This window comes from Symphalangus syndactylus, chromosome X (assembly GCF_028878055.3).
Source record: "Symphalangus syndactylus isolate Jambi chromosome X, NHGRI_mSymSyn1-v2.1_pri, whole genome shotgun sequence".
Classification (NCBI taxonomy): domain Eukaryota; kingdom Metazoa; phylum Chordata; class Mammalia; order Primates; family Hylobatidae; genus Symphalangus; species Symphalangus syndactylus.
The window spans coordinates 91,439,976-91,463,343 of record NC_072447.2 but is presented as its reverse complement, the minus strand read 5'-3'; the positions used below and the strand labels follow the sequence as shown (position 1 = coordinate 91,463,343).

General features: G+C 37.0%; 1 protein-coding gene across 9 annotated transcripts in view; it reads left to right on the top strand.

Moving 5' to 3' along the window:
- Positions 1-23,368, top strand: part of CHM (CHM Rab escort protein) — a 195,353-nt gene that overhangs the window by 153,537 nt on the left and 18,448 nt on the right. For all 9 annotated transcript variants that reach the window (XM_055266944.2, XM_063634329.1, XM_063634330.1 and 6 more), the window contains one exon: positions 2,628-2,724. In XM_055266944.2, coding sequence (XP_055122919.1) covers positions 2,628-2,724 — 97 coding nt within the window. The remainder of the gene's footprint in view (positions 1-2,627; positions 2,725-23,368) is intronic.

Here is a 23,368-nt window from a genome sequence, read left to right as displayed (position 1 = left end):
CATTAATAACTTCTCAAAAGTCAGAGCTAGGGGATATTTTTTGGTTGTCTACTGGGACTTTTCTGGTACATTTGACAATGTTATTATTCCCTTTCTCTTGAAAGTCTGTACTCTTGGCTTCCATGAAACTGCTCTTGTGGTTCCCCTCATGACTCTGGCTGTTTCCTCTCTACTTCTTGAGTGGTCTCTTGTTCCTTTACCCAGTCCTTAAATATCAGGGCTACTCAGTGTTTTTCCCTCAGCCCACAGTATGTCTTGCTCTGGGCATACTCACTAGATGACTCTGTGTAGTCTCATGATATCAATTCTCCATAAATCTTGGTGACAGACACTTCTATATCTCCCAGGAGTGTCTGGCCCACCTGCTAAGCTTCCTGCGGGACATCTGTCAAATGGAATACACTCAAAACTGAACTCACCATCTTCCCTCCGCAAACTGCTCCTCATCCAATATTCCCTACTTCTGGGAATAGTTCTGACATCCTTTCAATGGCAACTTCTTCCTTCCCTGTCTGACATCTTATCAACTTCACGTCCTTCAATGTACTTCCTAAAAGTTGCTTTGATCTGCCTTTTCTCACTGTTCCAGTTACCGGACTCATCACCTCTGACTTGTAATTGGTCAGCCTGTCTCTCGTCTACTTCAAATCTGCCTTCTACATATCCTTCAGTCTAAAGTGTGTGTCCTGCTTGTCTTTCTTTGTTTCCTGTAGAGAATTTTCTTTTTTCATCTTCTCTCTTTTTCCTTTTTCTTTTTTTTTTTTTTTTTTGAGTTGTGCAGTATAGATAGAATGATGAGACTTAGAGGGAAGAATAGGTGTGGGTCCAGGTAAATTTTATGGAAGTGATATTAGAGGATTGAGGGAGTTCTTTTTTGATGGTTTTTATCATCTCTATGAGGTTTGAGACAGTTAACTTCTCAGAGTTCAGGTGACGGAGGTACTGTAGTAGGAGGTTACTAATTGCATCTCAGTTAAAAAAAAAAGTGACAGTCATAGAAATCAAAAGATGTCCTTACATGTTATTGCAGTCATTAAGATACTTTTCCAATTATGGTCATGTTTTTAGTTGTACTCATTTAACTATTCAATGTCTTAGTGGCTTCTATCTCTTTAATGCCAAAGTACATTTTCTATCATGAACAAAGGGAGTTGAGAGGAACATGGAGAAACAAATTTTTGAGACATTTTGAGGCCAGAAATGCACATAAAAGTAGGATAGTCATGGTTATCAAAATAATTTCTATTGTAAAATTTGTTTTAGGTGTTTCCTCTTTGGGCCATCACTGTGACATTCTCAGTCAAAATGTAGCATAGCACTTATAGGGCAAAGTGCAAATGGGCTTTTCCCTTTTGACAAGTATTTTCTATGTGAGAGGATAAAATTTCCTCAGATGAATATTAGATTGAGGATTAGTATTGAAACGTTAGGATCTGCAAAGAAACATTGACCTGGGCCCGGCACAGTGGCTCAAGCCTATAGTCTCAATACTTTGGGAAGCTGAGGTGGCTGGATTGCTTGAGGTCATGAGTTGGAGATCAGCCTGGCCAACATGGTGAAGCCCCATCTCTACAAAAAATACAAAAAAAAAAAAAAAAAAAATAGCCAGGTGTGGTAATGCATGCCTGTAATCCTAGCTACTTGGGAGGCTGAGGCACAAGAATTACTTGAACCCAGGAGCCGGGGGTTGCAGTGAGCCGAGATTGCACCACTGTACACCAGCCTGGGCAACAGAGTGAGACTCCGTCTCAAAAAAAAAAAAAAAAAAAAAGAAACATTGACCTGAAGGTCATTTAAAGTTTTTAAATATAAAGCCATCTAGCATATCATTAATGCCTAGGATAGCATACTACATATAATTAAATAGTACTTAAGAATAATTTTACATTTTACCTTTGATTCTGAATTTCTAGTTTTATTAATGGAGTCTTTAAAAATCGTTCGTTTTTAAATGTTTTGACATATATTTAGTTTGACTGTTTGCTTCAATATGATTGGAATGGGTAATATCTTTAATTATTAGTGCTAACTGCTGTTTTTAGCCATTATGAGTAATCAAGATTGATTTAATATGGTCTGATTTCAAACAGCAAAGTACACATATTTCAGAACTAAGAAGTCATAACTGTATCCTTTGAAAATACAGATTGAGTATCACTTATCTGAAATGCTTGAAACCAGAAGTATTTAGGATTTCAGATTTTTTCAGATTTTGGAGTGTACCAGTTGAATGTCCCTAATCTGAAAATCTAAAATGTAACATGCTCCAGTGAGCATTTCCTTAGAGCATCATGTCGGTGCTAAATTTTGGATTTTGGAGTATTTTGGAATTTAGATAATGGTTACTCAACCTATAGTAAGTTTATAGTAAGAAACCTATAGTAAGTAAGGATTTAATAAATATTAAAGATATTTAAAATAGTTATTATCTATGAGAATTATGAAAATGATACATAAATATGTTTCAATTTCTGTTCCAAAATTAAATCCTTACAAGCCATATTTTTTTCAGACATCAAGAGATGTTTGAAAAAGATACTCAGTTTAGAAGTTAACAGCATTTTAACGTTAGAAGAATGAAAATGAGATCTAACAGCTGTGTCTGATACTTTATTTTTGCTTTTTAGATTTCCATTTTGACAGTGCCAGCAGAGGAACCAGGGACTTTTGCTGTTCGGGTCATTGAGTTATGTTCTTCAACGATGACATGCATGAAAGGCACCTGTAAGCATAGTAGAGTGGTTATTTGTATTTTGTGTTTGTTTAGGGGGTAAAGGGGGCAGTTATTACAGTTGTCAAGGTTGTATTTGTAGAGATTTTCTCACTTTTTTATTATTCACAGTTTTTGTTTATATAAAATATGGTTATAGAGTAAGTCATTTCATACCATCCCCTTACCTGTAAACATTTCAGTGGCTAAATCTTCACAAGCATAATGTTTTAGTTCTCCAGTTAAGGAATTTTATGACTTTCTAATTTTTATTTAGCTTATTGAAAACCTGGTTGCATAACTTTTTTTTATTGCTAATTTTTTTTTCTTTACTTTCTTAGTCCATTTGGGCTGCTATGAAAAAAGACCTTAGACTGGGTAACTTATAATAAACAATAGAAATTTATTGCTCACAATTCTAGAGGCTGGAAAGTCCAAAATCAAGGTGCCAGCAGATTCAGTGTCTGATGAGGACCTGTTCCTCATAAGTGGCATCTTCTGTGTGTCCTCATACAGGCAAGGGGATAAAAAAGCTTCCTTGAACCCTTTTTTAAGAGCACTAATCCCATTTATGAGGGCAGAGCTCTTGTGACCTAACCATCTTCCAAAGCCCCTACCTCTTAATAACTTTTGCATTGTGGGCCGGCTTGAGGTATTAAAAGGTAATACTTTTGTATTGCGTATGTCAACATATGAATTGTGGGGAGACACAAACATTCAAACCATAGCACCTTGAATTCTAAATTCTAAATCCTATTACTGAACTTTTTTCATGTATAAATTTTCAATTTATTTTGTTTACTTATGAGACTAAAGTTAAGGACTACTTTACCTGTTCTTTCACTTATATGTTTCAAACTTTTTGTTTCCAGCAGCATTAGATATCATGCATTCTACAACATATTTCTTGAGGATATTTCAGTAAATAGGAGTCAATAAGTATACATTATACATCACTGTGCCTAGACCTAAGCTATGTACTATAAGTATTAGAAGCAGAAGGTGAGATGCCTGATTTGAAATGCTCATAATCTTACTGCTCACCTAATGGAACAAGACAATTTATTTATTAACCGGGTACAACATATTGTGCTAGGCATTTCATGGTACATAAAGATGAATAAGATATCCCCTGACCATAGGAGATTCACAGTCTAGTTGAACAGATAAGCACAGAAGTAGCTGGAAGACGCAAAATATGAGAGGTACCAACAAACAGTGTACTCTAGGGATTCATAGGAGTGAGTCATAACATCATTAACTAGAAAAATATTTTTTGTAAAAAAAATTTGAGTAAACGTAAGTGTTACTTAGATTGTTATGTGAGTTCTGAGAAGCAAAAAAACTAATATGGTTTTGCATAGTCACAAGGAAAAGTTCAGTGGGGAAATGCAGAGCTACTACTTAAAAATGGGAACATGTGGTCAGGCAGAAAAGTGGGAAGTCTGATGCCAGCAGAGAGGGTTAAGAAAACTTTTCAACATTGCTATAATCCTAAATTTCCTTTGGAAAAGTAGCTCAGAGGACCATTTCTCCTTTTATAGTGTATTAGTCCGTTTTCATGCTGTTAATAAAAACATACCCGAAATTGAGAAGGAAAAGAGGTTTAATTGGAATCACAGTTCCACATGGCTGGGGAGGTCTCAGAATCATGGCAGGAGGCAAAAGGCACTTCTTAACATGGCGGTGGCAAGAAAAAAATGAGGAAGAAGCAAAAGCGGAAACCCCTGATAAACCCATCAGATTTTGTAAGACTTACACACTATCATGAGAATAGCACGAGAAAGACCGGCCCCCATGATTCAGTTACCTCCCCCTGGGTCCCTCCCACAACACGGGAGATACAATTCAAGTTGAGATTTCAGTGGGGACACAGCCAAACCATATCATTCTGCCCCCGGCCCCTCCAAATCTCATGTCCTCACATTTCAAAAGTAATCATGCCTTCCCAACAGTCCCCCAAAATCTTATTTCAGCATTAACCCAAAAGTCCACAGTCCAAAGTCTCATCTGAAACAAGGCAAGTCCCATCTGCCTATGAGCCTGTAAAATCAAAAGCAAGTTAGTTAACTTCCTAGATACAATGGCGGTCCAGGTATTGGATAAATACAGCCATTACAAATGGGAGAAATTGGCCAAAACAAAGGGTTTACAGGCCCCATGCAAGTCCAAAATCCAGCGGGGCAGTCAAATTTTAAAGCTCCAAAATGATCTCTTTTGACTCCAGGTCTCACATCCAGGTCACACTGATACAAGAGGTGGGTTCCCATGGTCTTGGGCAGCTCCACCCTTGTGGCTTTGCAGGTTATATCCTGCCTCCCGGCTGCTTTCACAGGCTGGTGTTGAGTGTCTGCAGCTTTTTCTGGCGCAACCTGTTGATGGATCTGTCATCATTCTGGGGTCTGGAGGACAGTGGCCCTCTTCTCACAGCTCCACTAGGCAGTGCCAGAATAGGGACTCTGTATGGGGCCTCCAACCCCACATTTCCCTTCCACAGTGCCCTAGCAGAGGTTCTCCATGGAGGCCCCACCCCTGCAGCAGTCTTTTGCCTGGTCATCCAGGCATTTCCATACTTCTTCTGAAATCTAGGTGGAGGTTCCCAAACCCCAGTTCTTAACTTCTATGCACCCACAGGGTCAACACCACGTGGAAGCTGCCAAGGCTTGGGGCTTGCACCTTTTGAAGCCACAGCCTGAGCTCTATGTTGGGCCCTTTCAGCCACTGCTGGAGTGGCTGGGACACAGGGCACCAAGTTCCTAGGCTGCACACAATATGGGGGGACTGGCCCATGAAACCACTTTTTCCTCCTGGGCCTCTAGGCCTATGATGAGAGAGCTACAGTGAAGGTCTCTGACGTGGCCTGGAGACATTTTCCTCATGGTCTTGGGGATTAACATTAGGTTCCTTGCTACTTATGCAAATTTCTGCAACATGCTTGAATTTCTCCTCAAAAAATGTGTTTTCTTTTCTACTGCATCGTCAAACTGCAAATTTTCTGAACTTTTATGCTCTGTTTCCCTTTTAAAATGGAATGCTTTTAACAGCACCCAACTCACCTTTTGAATGCTTTGCTGCTTAGAAATTTCTTCTGCCAGATACCTTAAATAATCTCTCTCAAGTTGAAAGTTCCACAAATCTGTGGGGCAGGGCCAAAGTGCTGCCAGTCTCTTTGCTAAAACATAACAAGAGTCACCTTTACTCCAGTTCCCAACAAGTTCCTCAGCTCCATCTGAGACCACCTCAGCCTGGACCTTATTGTTCATATCGCTATCAGCATTTTTGTCAATGCCATTCAACAGGTCTCTAGGAGGTTCCAAACTTTCCCACATTTTCCTGTCTTCTTCTGAGCCCTCCAGATTGTTCCAACCCTCTGCCTGTTAACCAGTTCCAAAGTCGCTTTCACATTTTCAGGTATCTTTTCTACAATGCCCCACTCTACGGGGACCAATTTACTGTATTGGTCTGTTTTCATGCTGCTGATAAAGACATACCCGAAACTGGAAAGAAAAAGAGGTTTAATTGGACTTAAGTTCCATAGGTTGAGGATGCTTCAGAATCATGGCAGGAGGCAAAAGGCACTTCTTATGTGGCAGCAGCAAGAGAAAAATGAGGAAGAAGCAAAAGCAGAAACCCCTAATAAACCTATCAGATCTCTTGAGACTTACTCACTATCACGAGAATAGCATGGGAAACACCAGCCCCCATGATTCAATTACCTCCCACTGGGTCCTTCCCACAACACATGGGAATTCTGGGAGATAAAATTCAAGTTGAGATTTGGCTGTGGACACAGCCAAACCCTATCATACAGTGATTGGTGCTACAAGAAAATCTTGACCATGACAGTTGTTGTTATTTTCTATTATTACTTTAACTATTTTTCATGTCTTTTTATCTGTGTTAGCTTCTTAGATATAAAATAAAACTGCACATATTATGGTTTTTGTAATTTGTATTTATTTTATGTTTGTGAATATTCTTTTTCAAATTTCCATTTTTAGTTTAGATTCACGGAGTATATGCACAGGTTCGTTACAAGGGTATATCGCATGATGCTGAGGTTTGGTCTTCTATTTATCCTGTCACTCAGATAGTGAACATAGTACCCCATAGGAAGTTTTTCAGCCATTTCCTCCCTCCCTCCCTCCTTTTAGAGTCTCCAGTGTCTGTTGTTCCCATCTTTATGTCCTTGTGTACGCCAGATTTAGCTCCCACTTGTAAGTGAGTTCATGTAATATTTGGATTTCTATTTCTGTGTTAATTCACTTGGGATAATGGCCTCCAGCTGCATCCATGTTGCTGCAAAGGACATGATTTTCTTTGATTTTATGGCTGCATAGTATCCCATGCTGTATATGTACCACATTTTTTTAATCCAGTCCACCATTGATTAGCACCTAGGTTCCATGTCTTTGCTATCATGAATAGTGCTGTGACAGACATGGGAGTGCATTTTTTTTCTTTGTACAGTGATTTCTTTTCTTTTGGATATATACCCAGTAATGGGATTGCTTGGTTGAATGGTAGCTCTGTTCTAAGTTTTTAGAGAAATCTCCAAACTGCTTTCCACAGTGGCTGAACTAATTCACATTCCTGCCAACAGTGTATAAGCATTTCCTTTTTTCTGCAGCCTGGACAGCATCTGTTATTTTTTGAATTTTTAATAATAGCCATTCTGACTGGGGTGAGATGATGTCTCTTTGTGGTTTGATTTGCATTTCTCTGATTAGTGATGTTGAGCATTTTTTCATATGTTTGTTGGCTACTTATGTATCTTTTGAGAAGCATCTGTTCAAATCTTTGTCTACTTTTTAATGGGATGGTTTTATTCTCGTTGATTTAAGTTTTTTATATATTTCGGGTATTAGTTGTTTGTTGGATGCATAGTTTGTGAATATTCTCTCCCATTCTATAGTTTGTTTGTTCACTCTGTCGATAATTTCTTTTGCTGTGTACACGCTTTTTAGTTTAATGAGGTCCCATTTGTCAATTTTTGTTTTTGTTGCAATTGCTTTTGAGGACTTGGTTATAAATTGTAAATAGTCTTCATAAATTGTTTTGTAAATTATTTTTCCATTTGCCATATTTTAATATCCCCAGTCTAATAATTCATGTTCACTGTTGACAATTTGGAAGATATAAAAAAGAAAAGTTACTATAATCCCTCTACCAAATAATGATAAATACCCTTGGTGTATGATTCTTTGTCCTTTTTTCTTTGTATGGGCATGCACATATATTTTCATAAAATGCAATATTGTTTTATATACTGTTTTATAATATGTTTTTTAATAAATGTAGTATGAAAATGTTTTTTACATGTCTGTGATAGCATTTTCAGTGATTTTGGTTATGCCATTTAAACTGAAGTGAGACCTCAGTTTTTTCAGTGATGCTTGGCAGGAGTAGAGCAATTATTGTCTCAAAGTTTTCTATCTTGCTAAGATATGGTCTTTTGCTAGAGAGTGTAGGTTTTTATTGGGCCTTTTAAAATCTGAGTCCATTGGTGTTTCCAGTTGTCAGTTTCTATGGCTCTTACTTGGAGATATATGATACAAAAAGAAAACCCAGGGGACTCTGCCATTTTGCTCTTTTGGTCCCAAGTTCTCTAGCCAGTCTGCTTTCTTTGTTCCAGCTTTCAGAGTCTTGCTATGTTGGTTTTATATATGTCTAAGATTTTTAGCTGTACTCAGGAAAAATCGGGATAACCTCCTTTATTCTTTCTGGATGTGGAAGTCTCAAAGTGGTGCCCCCAAAGTTATACCAACTTACACATCCAATGGCAGTTTATAAACAAGCATGTCTGTTTTCTTCAAAGCCTCAAGAGCACTGAATATTATCTTATCAAAACTCTTTTGCCAATTTGAAAATTGAAATATAGTGTTTAAACTTGCATTTAATAACTCATAAAGTTATGAGTTATGAGCTATACCTTGGCCCCTTTTAGCCATGGCTAGAGCAGCTGGGATGCAGGGCACCACATCCTTAGGCTTCACACAGCAGAGGGGCCCTGGGTCTGGCCCATGAAGCCATTTTTTCCTCTTAGGCCTCCAGGTATGTGACGGGAGGGGCTGCTGCAAAGGTCTCTGACGTGGCCTAGAGACATTTCACCATTGTCTTGGTGATTAACATTTGGCTCCTCATTACATAGACAAATTTCTACAACTAGCTTGAATTTCTCCTCAGGAAATGGATTTTTCTTTTCAATCTCATTGTCAGGCTGCAAATTTTCCAAACTTTTATGCGCTGTTTCCCTTTCAAAACTGGATGCCTTTAACAGCACCCAAGTCACCTCTTGAATGCTTTGCTGCTTAGAAATTTCTTCCACCAGATACCATAAATCATCTCCCTTAAGTTCAGAGTTCCACAGATCTGTAGGGCAGAGGCAAAATGCTGCCAGTCTCTTTGCTAAAACATAACAAGAGTCAATTTTACTCCAGTTCCCAACAAGTTCCTCATCTCCGTCTGAGACCATCTCAGCCTGGATTTCATTGTCCATATCATTATCAACATTTTGGTCAAAGCCATTAAACAACTATCTATGGAGTTCCAAACTTTCCCACATTTTCCTATCTTCTTCTGAACCCACCAAACTGTTCCAACCTCTCCCTATTGCCCAGTTCCAAAGTCGCTTTCACGCTTTCAGGTATCTTTTCGGCAGCACCCCACTCTGATGGTACCAATTTACTGTATTAGTTCATTTTCATGCTGCTGATAAAGACATACCAGAAACCAGGCAATTTACCAAAGAAAGAGGTTTATAATGGACTTACAGTTCCACGTGGCTGGGGAAGCCTCACAGTCATGGCGGGAATCAAGGAGGGGCAAGTCGTGTGTTACATGGATGGAAGCAGGCAAAGAGAGTGAGCTTGTGCAGGGAAACTCCCCCTTATAAAACCATCAGATGTCATAGACTTATTCACTGTCACAAGAACAGCATGGGAAAGACCTGTCAACATTATTCAGTTACCTCCCACTGGGTCAGTCCCACAACATGTGGGAATTCAAGATGAGATTTGAGTGGGGACACAGCCAAACCATATCACCATAGTTTAATCAGTTTATCAGTACAAAACTAGACAAATGGACTGGGTTTGGGTTTTTTAGTCTTAATAGTATGGCTTACACCAGGAAGGTTGACTGAGAAAGTTAAGTTTCAATTTATTATTTATACTATGCCTTGTTCTCAATAAAAAGAGAAGTTAATGTTCATTTAAAAATCTTGTATGCATTCTTTTTAAAATAGCATTAATTACTGTAGTAGTGCTATAATAGAGTTAATGTGTAATATATAACAAGACTTAAGAAATACACTGAGATAGAAACTGATATTTTTATCATTCACTTGTTCTTATTAAAGCTTAGATTCTTTTTTTCTCCTTCTTTTTTAATGCTTTTGGCCTGTTCATAGACATTCAGGAGCAATTTGTAACTTGGACATTAAAGGACCTTAATGGTGTATTTTCCTGCTGCTGCCCTAATTGAGAGTCATTGACGTCACAAATAGTTGCAAGTTGTTCTGTTCTCAGTCTGTCTTCTGAAACAACTAGCCTTATAATCTCATAGAAGGCTTTAAACCACCTTTTTCTTTTCTGTTGATTTCTTTCTGTTTCAAGTCAGAGAAAAGAAAAAGAAGCAAATATACCCTGTGTTTATTTTATGTATTCAAACCTGTTTGTAACTCATTTATTTTTCTCTTTTTAAGCTCCCCAATTATGGGCAAATTATGTAGTTTAGAATGTTATATAGTCATTCTCTTTCGTAACTACTTTTACTTCCAAATCTCTTTTAAGGGTTTTGACTTTCCTATACCTTTTGAATAAAGCATATCCTGAGCACAATAGAACATGTTTTAAAATTCACATAATTGTTTCTTTACAGAATAATTTAGAAACATAATTTCATTATTTACCAGGTCAAGCACCAAAAACTGAAAATGCTAAACATGCTTATTGTGCCATAACATCCCACTTTTAGGGGGAAGGATGTGTGGAATTTGACATTACTCATAATTGGATAGAAATGTATATTCAGAAGAATTTGCTTCAAATAGAATTCTTGGTGGAAGGCTTTTTACCATTCTAGCTGAATGTTGTTATTTATATATGTCTACATTAGCTATGTGGTGGAATTCTCATATTTGTAGTAATTATGATGTTGAAATGTTTGTGATCATCCATTTGATCACGGTTTTGTAGAAATCAAACAATAAAATCGTGTTTAAGAAGAATAAATTTTAAATGTAAATTTTGTGTTTTTAAAAAATCATTAACTCTAAATGGATTTTGTTGTGACTTATTTTCCCTTCAAACAATTACTTAAAATAAGTGTACAAACACATCTATACATGTAAACTTTGGTTCCATTGTATAAGTGACAGACATGTAATCAGTATTGCTAAATGAGTGGAACCAAGTGCCTTCCCTTGCCCTAAAACTTGATGCTGTAATAGTGAAATCATGAAGTAAACTTATTGTTCTTCCTCTTGGAAGAATCATTTGACAAATATTGGCAAGCACTGTAACTGATTTAGTTATACTTAAATAAATCAAATATAATAAAAATATCTACCAATGAGACTTTGTGACTTGTATCCATACCTCAAAGTTTATAAAATGAATTTTATAGAAAGTAAATGATGTAAACTTTGGTGATTTAATTAGAGTTCAATTGTTTAACAGAGAATGTATTTTAAAGATATATTAGTCATGAGCAAATTAACTTGGACACACTTATTACAAAATTATGGCTTTTAGAGAAATTATGGGAATTCTTCAGTAAAAATTTAAGCCTTTTTGTAGTTTTAAACACTCGATTTCATTTATGTCTAATCCAGTATGTCCATTATTCATTAGCCATAACAATCTATATGTGAAGATGTATTTTTCTTTGAAAAATATTACTGATTTTAAAGGTATTTTCCCCACATACATAAATCCAAGCAGATGAGAAAGTTTAAATTTGTCACGGGTACTCTACTCTTAACTAGTGAAGGTTTTATGTTGTTGTCTTTAAGTACATATTAAGTATTCACTTGTTAACTAATTCTGATACTCATTTTATCTTTACTTCTCTTCAGTATCTACTACTGAAATTCATCCATTCTTAAATGAGCACAAGCTTTTACTTCCCATTGAGCATGGAGTAGAAATTTGCGAATTTTTAGTGTCGACTAATCAGGTTTGACTAATACTGTGGCACTTTATATTAAACATTATTTAATTACTGTGTCACTTTCAGTGGTGTATAATATATAAAACATTAAATCTTAATGTTTTAGACATCATGTAATAAGATAAAATGTATAATTCTCAGTGTTTTCAACTTCTAAACCACTTTTTTCTTTATACAAATCACACTTTTTATACTTTTTATTTTTAATCCTGTGCTATGCAAATGCTATACTGTATGTACTCTTTTTTTTTATTATACTTTAGGTTTTAGGGTACATGTGTACAATGTGCAGGTTTGTTACATGTGTATCCATGTGCTGTGTTGGTTTGCTGCACCCATTAACTCGTCATTTAGCATTAGGTATATCTCCTAATGCTGTCCCTCCCCCCTACCCCCACCCCACAACAGTCCCCAGAGTGTGATGTTCCCCTTCCTGTGTCCATGAGTTCTCGTTGTTCAATTCCCACCTATGAGTGAGAACATGTGGTGTTTGGTTTTTTGTCCTTGTGATAGTTTACTGAGAATGATGTTTTCCAGTTTCATCCATGTCCCTACAAAGGACATGAACTCATCATTTTTTATGGCTGCATAGTATTCCATGGTGTATATGTGCCACATTTTCTTAATCCAGTCTATCGTTGTTGGACATTTGGGTTGGTTCCAACTCTTTGCTATTGTGAATAGTGCCACAATAAACATATGTGTGCATGTGTCTTTATAGCAGCATGATTTGTAGTCCTTTGGGTATATACCCAGTAATGGGATGGCTGGGTCAAATGGTATTTCTAGTTCTAGATCCCTGAGGAATCGCCACACTGACTTCCACAATGGTTGAACTAGTTTACAGTCCCACCAACAGTGTAAAAGTGTTCCTATTTCTCCACATCCTCTCCAGCACCTGTTGTTTCCTGACTTTTTAATGATGGCCATTCTAACTGGCATGAGATGGTATCTCATTGTGGTTTTGATTTGCATTTCTCTGATGGCCAGTGATGATGAGCATTTTTTCATGTGCTTTTTGGCTGCATAAATGTCTTCTTTTCAGAAGTGTCTGTTCATGTCCTTGGCCCACTTTTTGATGGGGTTGTTTTTTTCTTGTAAATTTGTTTGAGTTCATTGTAGATTCTGGATATTAGCCCTTTGTCAGATGAGTAGGTTGCAAAAATTTCCTCCATTCTGTAGGTTGCCTGTTCACTCTGATGGTAGTTTCTTTTGCTGTGCAGAAGCTCTTGAGTTTAATGAGATCCCATTTGTCAATTTTGGCTTTTGTTGCCATTGCTTTTGGTGTTTTAGACATGAAGTCCTTGCACACGCCTATGTCCTGAATGGTATTGCCTAGGCTTTCTTCTAGGGTTTTTATGGTTTTAGGTCTAACATGTAAGTCTTTAATCCATCTTGAATTAATTTTTGTATAAGGTGTAAGGAAGGGATCCAGTTTCAGCTTTCTACATATGGCTAGCCAGTTTTCCCAGCACCATTTATTAAATAGGGAATCCTTTCCCCATTTCTTGTTTTTGTCAGGTTTGTCAAAGATCTGATAGTTGTAGATTTGTGGCGTTATTTCTGAGGGCTCTGTTCTGTTCCATTGATCTATGTCTCTGTTGTGGTACCAGTACTATGCTGTATTGGTTACTGTAGCCTTGTAGTATAGTTTGAAGTCAGGTAGCGTGATGCCTCCAGCTTTGTTCTTTTGGCTTAGGATTGACTTGGTGATGCGGGCTCTTTTTTGGTTCCATATGAACTTTAAAGTAGTTTTTTCCAATTCTGTGAAGAAAGTCATTGGTAGCTTGATGGGGATGGCATTGAATCTATAAATTACCTTGGGCAATATGGCCATTTTCACGATATTGATTCTTCCAACCCATGAGCATGGAATGTTCTTCCATTTGTTTGTATCCTCTTTTATTTCATTGAGCAGTGGTTTGTAGTTCTCCTTGAAGAGGTCCTTCACATCCCTTGTAAGTTGGATTCCTACGTATTTTATTCTCTTTGAAGCAATTGTGAATGGGAGTTCACTCATGATTTGGCTGTTTGTCTGTTATTGGTGTACAAGAATGCTTGTGATTTTTGTACATTGATTTTGTATCTTGAGACTTTGCTGAAGTTGCTAATCCGCTTAAGGAGATTTTGGGCTGAGACAATGGGATTTTCTAGATATACAATCCTGTCATCTGCAAACAGGGACAATTTGACTTACTCTTTTCCTAATTGAATACCCTTTATTTCCTTCTCCTGCCTGATTGCCCTGGCCAGAACTTCCAGCACTATGTTGAATAGGAGTGGTGAGAGAGGGCATCCCTGTCTTGTGCCAGTTTTCAAAGGGAATGCTTCCAGTTTTTGCCCATTCAGTATGATATTGGCTGTGGGTTTGTCATAGATAGCTCTTATTATTTCGAGATACATCCCATCAATACCTAATTTATTGAGAGTTTTTAGCATGAAGAGTTGTTGAATTTTGTCAAAGGCCTTTTCTGCATCTATTGAGATAATCATGTGGTTTTTGTCTTTGGTTCTGTTTATATGCTGGATTACATTTATTGATTTGCATATGTTGAACCAGCCTTGCATCCCAGGGATGAAGCCCACTTGATCATGGTGGATAAGCTTTTTGATGTGCTGCTGGATTCGGTTTGCCAGTATTTTATTGAGGATTTTTGCATCAATGTTCATCAAGGATATTGGTCTGAAATTCTCTTTTTTGGTTATGTCTCTGCCAGGCTTTGGTATCAGGACGATGCTGGCCTCATAAAATGTGTTAGGGAGGATTCCCTCTTTTTCTGTCGACTGGAATAGTTTCAGAAGGAATGGTACCAGTTCCTCCTTGTACCTCTGGTAGAATTCGGCTGTGAATCCATCAGGTCCTGGACTCTTTTTGGTTGGTAAGCTATTGATAATTGCCACAATTTCAGAGCCTGTTATTGGTCTATTCAGAGATTCAACTTCTTCCTGGTTTAGTCTTGGGAGGGTGTATTTGTCGAGGAATTTATCCATTTCTTCTAGATTTTCTAGTTTATTTGCGTAGAGGTGTTTGTAGTATTCTCTGATGGTAGATTGTATTTCTGAGGGATCGGTGGTGATATCCCCTTTTTCATTTTTTATTGCATCTATTTGATTCTTCTCTCTTTTCTTCTTTATTAGTCTTGCTAGCAGTCTATCAATTTTGTTGATCTTTTCAAAAAACCAGCTCCTGCATTCATTAATTTTTTGAAGGGTTTTTTGTGTCTCTATTTCCTTCAGTTTTGCTCTGATTTTAGTTATTTCTAGCCTTCTGCTAGCTTTTGAATGTGTTTGCTCTTGCTTTTCTAGTTCTTTTAATTGTGATGTTAGGGTGTCAATTTTGGATCTTTCCTGCTTTCTCTTGTGGGCATTTAGTGCTATAAATTTCCCTCTACACACTGCTTTGAATGTGTCCCAGAGATTCTGGTATGTTGTGCCTTTGTTCTCATTGGTTTCAAAGAACATCTTTATTTCTGCCATCATTTAATTATGAACCCAGTAGTCATTCAGGAGCAGGTTGTTCAGTTTCCATGTAGTTGAGCAGTTTTGAGTGAGTTTCTTAATCCTGAGTTCTAGTTTGATTGCACTGTGGTCTGAGAGACAGTTTGTTATAATTTCTGTTCTTTTACATTTGCTGAGGAGAGCTTTACTTCCAACTATGTGGTCAATTTTGGAATAGGTGTGGTGTGGTGCTGAAAAAAATGTATATTCTGTTGATTTGGGGTGGAGAGTTCTGTAGATGTCTATTAGGTCCACTTTATATAGAGCTGAGTTCAATTCCTGGATATCCTTGTTAACTTTCTGTCTCGTTGATCTGTCTAATGCTGACAGTGGGGTGTTAAAATCTCCCATTATTATTGTGTGGGAGTTTAAGTCCCTTTGTAGGTCACTCAGGACTTGCTTTATGAATCTGGGTGCTCCTGTGTTGGGTGCATATGTACTTAGGATAGTTAGCTCTTCTTGTTGAATTGATCCCTTTACCATTATGTAATGGACTTCTTTGTCTCTTTTGATCTTTGTTGGTTTAAAGTCTATTTTATCAGAGACTAGGATTGCAACCCCTGCCTTTTCTTGTTTTCCATTTGCTTGATAGATCTTCCTCCATCCCTTTATTTTGAGTCTATGTGTGTCTCTGCACGTGAGATGAGTTTCCTGAATACAGCACACTGATGGGTCTTGACTCCTTATCCAGTTTGCCAGTCTGTGTCTTTTAATTGGAGTATTTAGCCCATTTACATTTAAAGTTAATATTGTTATGTGTGAATCTGATCCTGTCATTATGATGTTAGTTGGTTATTTTGCTCGTTAGTTGATGCAGTTTCTTCCTAGCCTCGATGGTCTTTACAATTTGGCATGTTTTTGCAGTGGCTGGTAACCGTTGTTCCTTTCCATGTTTAGTGCTTCCTTCAGGAGCTCTTTTAGGGCAGGCCTGGTGGTGACAAAATCACTCAGCATTTGCTTGTCTGTAAAGTATTTTATTTCTCCTTCACTTACGAAGCTTAGTTTGGCGGGATATGAAATTCTGGGTTGAAAATTCTTTTCTTTAAGAATGTTGAATATCGGCCCCCACTCTCTTCTGGCTTGTAGAGTTTCTGCCAAGAGATCAGCTGTTAGTCTGATGGGCTTTCCTTTGTGGGTAACCCTACCTTTCTCTCTGGCCGCCCTTAACATTTTTTCCTTCATTTCAACTTTGGTGAATCTGACAATTATGTGTCTTGGAGTTGCTCTTCTCGAGGAGTATCTTTGTGGCGTTCTCTGTATTTCCTGAATCTGAATGTTGGCCTGCCTTGCTAGATTGGGGAAGTTCTCCTGGATAATATCTTTCAGAGTGTTTTCCAACTTGGTTCCATTCTCCCCATCATTTTCAGGTACACCAATCAGATGTAGGTTTGGTCTTTTCACATAGTCCCAAATTTCTTGGAGGCTTTGTGCGTTTCTTTTTATCCATTTTTCTGTAAACTTCCCTCCTCACTTCATTTCATTCATTTCATCTTCCATCACTGATACCCTTTCTTCCAGTTGATCACATCAGCTCCCGAGGGTTCTGCAATCTTCACGTAGTTCTCGAAACTTGGCTTTCAGCTCCATCAGCTCCTTTAAGCCCTTCTCTCCATTGGTTATTCTAGTTATCCATTTGTCTAATTTTTTTTCAAAGTTTTTAACTTCTTTGCTGTTGTTTTGAATTTCCTCCTGTAGCTCGGAGTAGTTTGATCTTCTGAAGCCTTCTTCTCTCAACTCGTCAAAGTCATTCTCCATCCAGCTTTGTTCCGTGGCTGCTGAGGAACTGCCTTCCTTCGGAGGAGGAGAGATGCTCTGCTTTTTAGAGTTTCCAGTTTTTCTGCTCTGTTTTTTCCCCATCTTTGTGGTTTTTTCTACTTTTGGTCTTTGATGATGGTGATGTACAGATGGGTTTTTGGTGTGGATGTCCTTTCTGTTTATTAATTTTCCTTCTACCAGACAGGACCCTCAGCTGCAAGTCTGTTGGAGTTTGCTAGAGGTCCACTCCAGACCCTGTTTGGCTGAGTGTCAGCAGCAGTGGCTGCAGAACAGTGGATTTTCGTGTGACCACAAATTCAGCTGTCTGATAGTTCCTCTGGAAGTTTTGTCTCAGAGGAGTACCTGGCCAAGTGAGGTGTCAGTCTGTCCCTACTGGGGGGTGCCTCCCAGTTAGGCTGCTCGGGGGTCAGGACCCACTTTAGGAGGCAGTCTGTCTGTTCTCAGATCTCCAGCTGCATGCTGGGAGAACCACTACTCTCTTCAAAGCTGTCAGAGGGACATTTAAGTCTGCAGAGTTTCCTGCTGAATTTTTGTTTGTCTGTGCCCTGCCCCCAGAGGTGGAGCCTACAGAGGCAGGCAGGCCTCCTTGAGCTGTGGTGGGCTCCACCCAGTTCCAGCTTCCTGGCTGCTTTGTTTACCTAAGCAAGCCTGGGCAATGGCGGGCGCCCCTCCCCCAGCCTCGCTGCCACCTTGCAGTTTGATCTCAGACTGCTGTGCTAGCAATCAGCGAGACTCCGTGGGCATAGGACCCTCTGAGCCAGGTGCGGGACACAATCTCCTGGTGTGCCGTTTTCCAAGCCCATTGGAAAAGCGCATTATTAGGGTTGGACTGACCCGATTTTCCAGGTGCTGTCTGTTACCCCTTTCTTTGACTAGGAAAGGGAACTCCCTGACCCCTTGCGCTTCCTGAGTGAGGCAATGCCTCGCCCTGCTTTGGCTCGCGCACAGTGTGCTACACCAACTGTCCTGCACCCACTGTTTGGCACTCCCTAGTGAGATGAACCCGGTACCTTAAACGGAAATGCAGAAATCACCCGTCTTCTGTGCCGCTCACGCTGGGAGCTGTAGACTGGAGCTGTTCCTCTTTGGCCATCTTGGCTCCACCCCCTGTATGTAGTCTTAAGTGTGTGCTCAAGAATGTGCTTAAGACATAAAACTACCTCAGAGTTCACTTATACTTTTTATTTTCTTTAATGACTTTTCATAGATGTCACATTGCCTTAAATTTGGTTTGATTTAGAATTTGTAAAACCATACGTATGCCACTGAAGTTTACCTTCACATCATATGGGAATAGTATATATGAAAGGTTCTTGAAAGGCAAATAAATAGTGCAGTAAACAAGGGAGATACATTTCATTAACACACTACCATATAGTGGTGGAGAACATAGGCTAGGTTCAAATCCCAGTTTTTACTAACTACTTGACTAACCTTAGGCAAGTTACTTAATTTCTCTGTGCCTCAGCTTTCCTATCTGTGAAATAGGAATAATGATACTGTCTACCTCAGGACTGTTAATAGTATCAATGTTACTTAAGCTGATATTTTGATAGACTGATAGGAAATCATCGTTATCTAGTAATGCAGGAGTTTTTCTAAGCAACTTTGGGCTAGCATCGTTATTGCATCTTTTTTTAAAGTAGTAGAGTTATGTTTTGTAAAATCTATAAGTCCGCTTAAATTTTCCTCCCCTCAGCTAATTTGGTTCAAGTTACTGGGATTGTTAAATAACTGAAATGTATTTGTTTATTATGTTTTTCAAAGCTAAACAAGCCATATTTTTTTTCACAGAGTTCATCTTTCAGGACATACCTAATATATTTATTTCTATTCATCTTATATCCTAAGTGAATTTAATATGAGATTTACTTTCTTTTAAAGTCATTTGTAAATGAACAAAACATTATCTTTGCAGCCCTTCCATTCGACATTCATTTTTGTGTTCTTTGCAGTACTTATTCATACACTAGACATTTTGAATTTTTTTCGTACATACTAATCAGGCAATAACAGCTGTTTTATTCTGAGATTTGATGTTACAGGATGTTATTTATCTGTGATATGATTATATATTTTTGAATATATAATGTGAAATATATATATGATATATGTAATAATCCAGAATTTCATGTAGGTACTGGTTTATATACTTTTTCTGCTTTTGTGACCCTAGTTTTAAAATGCTATATACCTTTTATAAAAATGAGTTAGATATTGATTTAAAACAATTATCAGTGCCTTTTTCATTTGCTTTTTGAAAATGTGACATTTCAAATTATTATTATTAGTATTATCACAGAACAAAGATTTGATTTTATTATATGTAAACTAATTTTTCTTCCTGATCTTAAGGTGACGTTCTGGAGTTTTTTTCTTAAATTCTACTGAGAAAGTATAAGCTGACTATAAACTTTTTCATAGTTGAATTAAAAAATTAAATTGTGTGTCATATATCATCAAACTCAGTTCCTTACTTGCTACCATAGAGAAAGTGTGTCTCTGAGGTTCTCAGTTTTATTGATACAGTCATATCCTCATTTGTGCTATATTACATAAATTACATGTGGCCTTTATAGTTATATGAAAGATATGTTACCAGCCACATTGATCTCTATGTAAATTAATTACATATTTCTAGTTAGGTTACACAACAAAGCCTACTTGCTGACTAGCCTATAAATAAAGATTCTTTAAATGCATTTGGAACAATTTTGCCTGCTTGTATAGAGTGAATGACTGCTGTATGTGGTAACCTCAGAAGCTTGAGGGATAGATTTCCTACCTTTTACAGCAAGCATTTACTTAGGTTTTACATTCACATTTGTAATGCCATCCGTTTTGATTTAAAATCTATCATCATTGAAAGAATCGTAGCTGGTGAGTAAGGACTTACCTTCGTAAATTTGAGACTAGAAGAGGTCTTATAGATGGACTAATTGCACCCCTTCATTTTAATTATGAGGACACTGAAGCCAGAGAGAAAAACTGACTTGGCCAAGTAGATATAGAGAGCTGAAGTAATACCAGACCCACGTAATCATCCTATACCATGTCACTCTGCTACTGTACGTTGGACTTGTTACTTTTAAATGTGCTCATTATTATACTTGTGCACATTCTGAGTAGAACTCCTACTTCTCATGTGTTTCAAAACAAGTCGTAAGAGTGATCAGCATTCCAAAGGCAGTTTTGGAGAACTGAAAGTGTGTTGTTATTTCTAGTTTTGTGTTGAGTTACTTCTCACTTCTAAATTAAAACTGATTTTGCACTAAGATTTCTTTAATGCCAATACAAATCTAAGTATATTGCCAAAAGAGGGATTATGATAGAAAACACATTTTTTCATTAAGTCTTTGGCCATTTTTAGCTCATTAAGCCTTTAAGCAGTTGCTAAATGAAGTCAAAGGAGCATAGTTTATAAAAAGATATTAAATTTTTTTTGTTCAGTTATAATCTCACATGGTGCCTGTGGGAAATGTTTCCACTTGTATTGCATCTTCCACAATCTTAGTAATAGTTGTCAATTAGTACTAATGAAACTAATACTTTTAGGAAAGCATTTGCCTTGTATGATCTAATTTGTGGTCATTGTTGGCCTGTATTGAGCAAGTTCATTATTTGGAGAAGAATTAAAGTCACATAGATGCAAAGAAGTATTTTACATAATTGAATTTTAGTAGAAATGTGATAGCATGTTCTACATGTTTGGTTTTGAGTTTGCCTTATACCCTTAAGGTCTTCAGACTTTTTGCTCATTTGTCCCTTGAACCCTTTACAAGTTGACATACACAGTTTTTCATCAGAAGAGTCAAATAATTGCAAAGAATATAATTTCTAACATCGTAAATATTGACTTATAGTAAAACTATAACATCAGTCATTTAAATATATTCAGTGGAATCTAAGTACCAGGGATATTTGATACCCATCACCCATTTAAAAAAATAAACGGAAGTAGAATTTTTTTTTGAAACTTTCTAGGGCAATAAGCTTCTAATTAATCTAAAATTTTCTTCTGGATTTAGTAATTAATGCAATTATTATTTCTACAGAATCTGTCATAAATGTATTACAGTTTTGGTAAATATTAAACAAAATAAGTAAAATTTGTTGAAATGTGTCACTGAATGAAGTAGGAGAGGTGGAGCTGAGCATCTGCATGAGAACCCCCTTGTAGGTGATATAATTTGTGAAAAGTCCTCTTGTATCCTCACACACATCCCAGTTTGAATGCTGCTGACTTAAGTGACTGACTGTGCCTTCTGCAGGAGATTATTAGAATCACATAATATAATTTAGTGACTAAAGGCAGACACTGCAGGCAGGCCATATGGGCTTCAATTCGAGCTCTGAGTCCCAGCTCTTCCTTCTACTAATTGCATGACTTTAGGAAATCTGCATAGCCCCCCATCCCTCTGTTTTCTCATCTGTAAAATGAGAATAACAGTTTGCTGTTGCACAAGTGAAATAATACTTGTAGCATGCTTAAAATAGTGCCTAACACATGCATGTTAGTTGTACAGTCAACTCTAGATACTCTCTTAAATGTATTTTGAGAATTTTATAGATATATCTTAATGTGTTTATAAGTATTTCTCAGACAGATTTAAATAATTTGAGATTATCAATTGGTACCTCCCTTTCCTCTTTCCTGGTAAATCAGATAATTTCCCACATTTTATACAAGAAACTAATCAGAATTTCCCCATGAATATGTACACATAGATCTATTGGTATGGAAATGCATATCTATTTAAACACAGGAATACTTAATGTTTGTCCGTAACAGTGAGACAAATTATAATTAACAAACATTTATTGAATACCCACTCTAAGTAAAAGTTGTATTTAACAAAAAGGAGAAAGATCGACTCTAAAGCTTGCCCCTGCAAAGGACTTACAAGATACATTAAGATTAATAAACAAATATTGACAATCAATGAATTTTAAAAATAGCACAATCAGCAATCTCTGATTTGAAGAGAACCAAAATGAATTCAGTAATCTATACTAGAAGGTGACCTAGGTAACAGGAAAAGCAGGAAGGATAAGGGGAAAAAGTAGTTATTCATACCTTAAATTTGTATTAATAGATCAATTAACAATGTAGCCTCTAAGCAAAGTCAAGGTATAGGGATTATAATTTAGCTTATGAATGTCTTTGTAAGAATTGTTATAAAACTCATTAATCATGAGATGATAATCTTACTTCACTACTAGACATTTTTCCTAGCATAACCTGAACTCTCTGTTATGTTGCTGAGAAATATAATGATATACTAACTTGTGTATCTCTTTAAAATATATGTCCTGTTTAACAGAACCAATAGTTTACCCATTAAGATATTTTTCAAAATATACTTATTTATATCCAGGTTCATCAGCTTTTTCCCTAATAAACATTAACAAACAAAAAAAAAACTGGAAAATTTAGAACTTTGGGCATTGGTATTTCATGAGATTTTGAAATAAGAGACAATAAGGATAGATTCTCTCCTGTGGATTGCTGACCTTTGTAATTGCATACCCTGTTTACTTCAGTAATTATCTAGGAGGATTAAGTCTCATCCCAACTAATGCTATACAGCATTTGAAAAAAGTTAACCAAAATAATTTTTGTTATGAAGCTCATTATATCGTTGGAAATAATTAGTACCATACATCCTACAGTATCCCAGAATCAATGAGAATCATTGTTAAATTCATGTAAAAACAATGCTTAAATAAGGTAGACCTATTATTAGGCCATAAGTAATTCAGGAACCATCCGAAAATACACTTCTTTTAGTGGACCTGGGAGGGAAAAATATACAACATTTGAGTTCCATGGTTATTAGAGTCCCTCAATTTATGCTTAGATATATTTTACAGTAGTTGAATGTAGAATAAATTTTGATAATGAGAATCTTATTCTGATGTTGGCTTTCATGATAAAATTTGAACTATCTTCCTGGAGTTTAAAAAAAAAAATTCTAGTAGTCTGAAATAAACTATTGGAAGACAAGTGGGTGTATCTTTCTCCCCCTACTAATATAGTAGGGGGAGGAATTTCTCAGTACTTACTGTTCTCTAGTATATTCTTTCTGCCATTATTGTATCTCATCCCAAATAACAGGACCATAAGAACTTCTCTCATTTGGAGATCCCTTTACTCCTTTATTGCAAAACACGGAGCTCTTTATTCTTTCTTCACCTTTGTGCATAGGC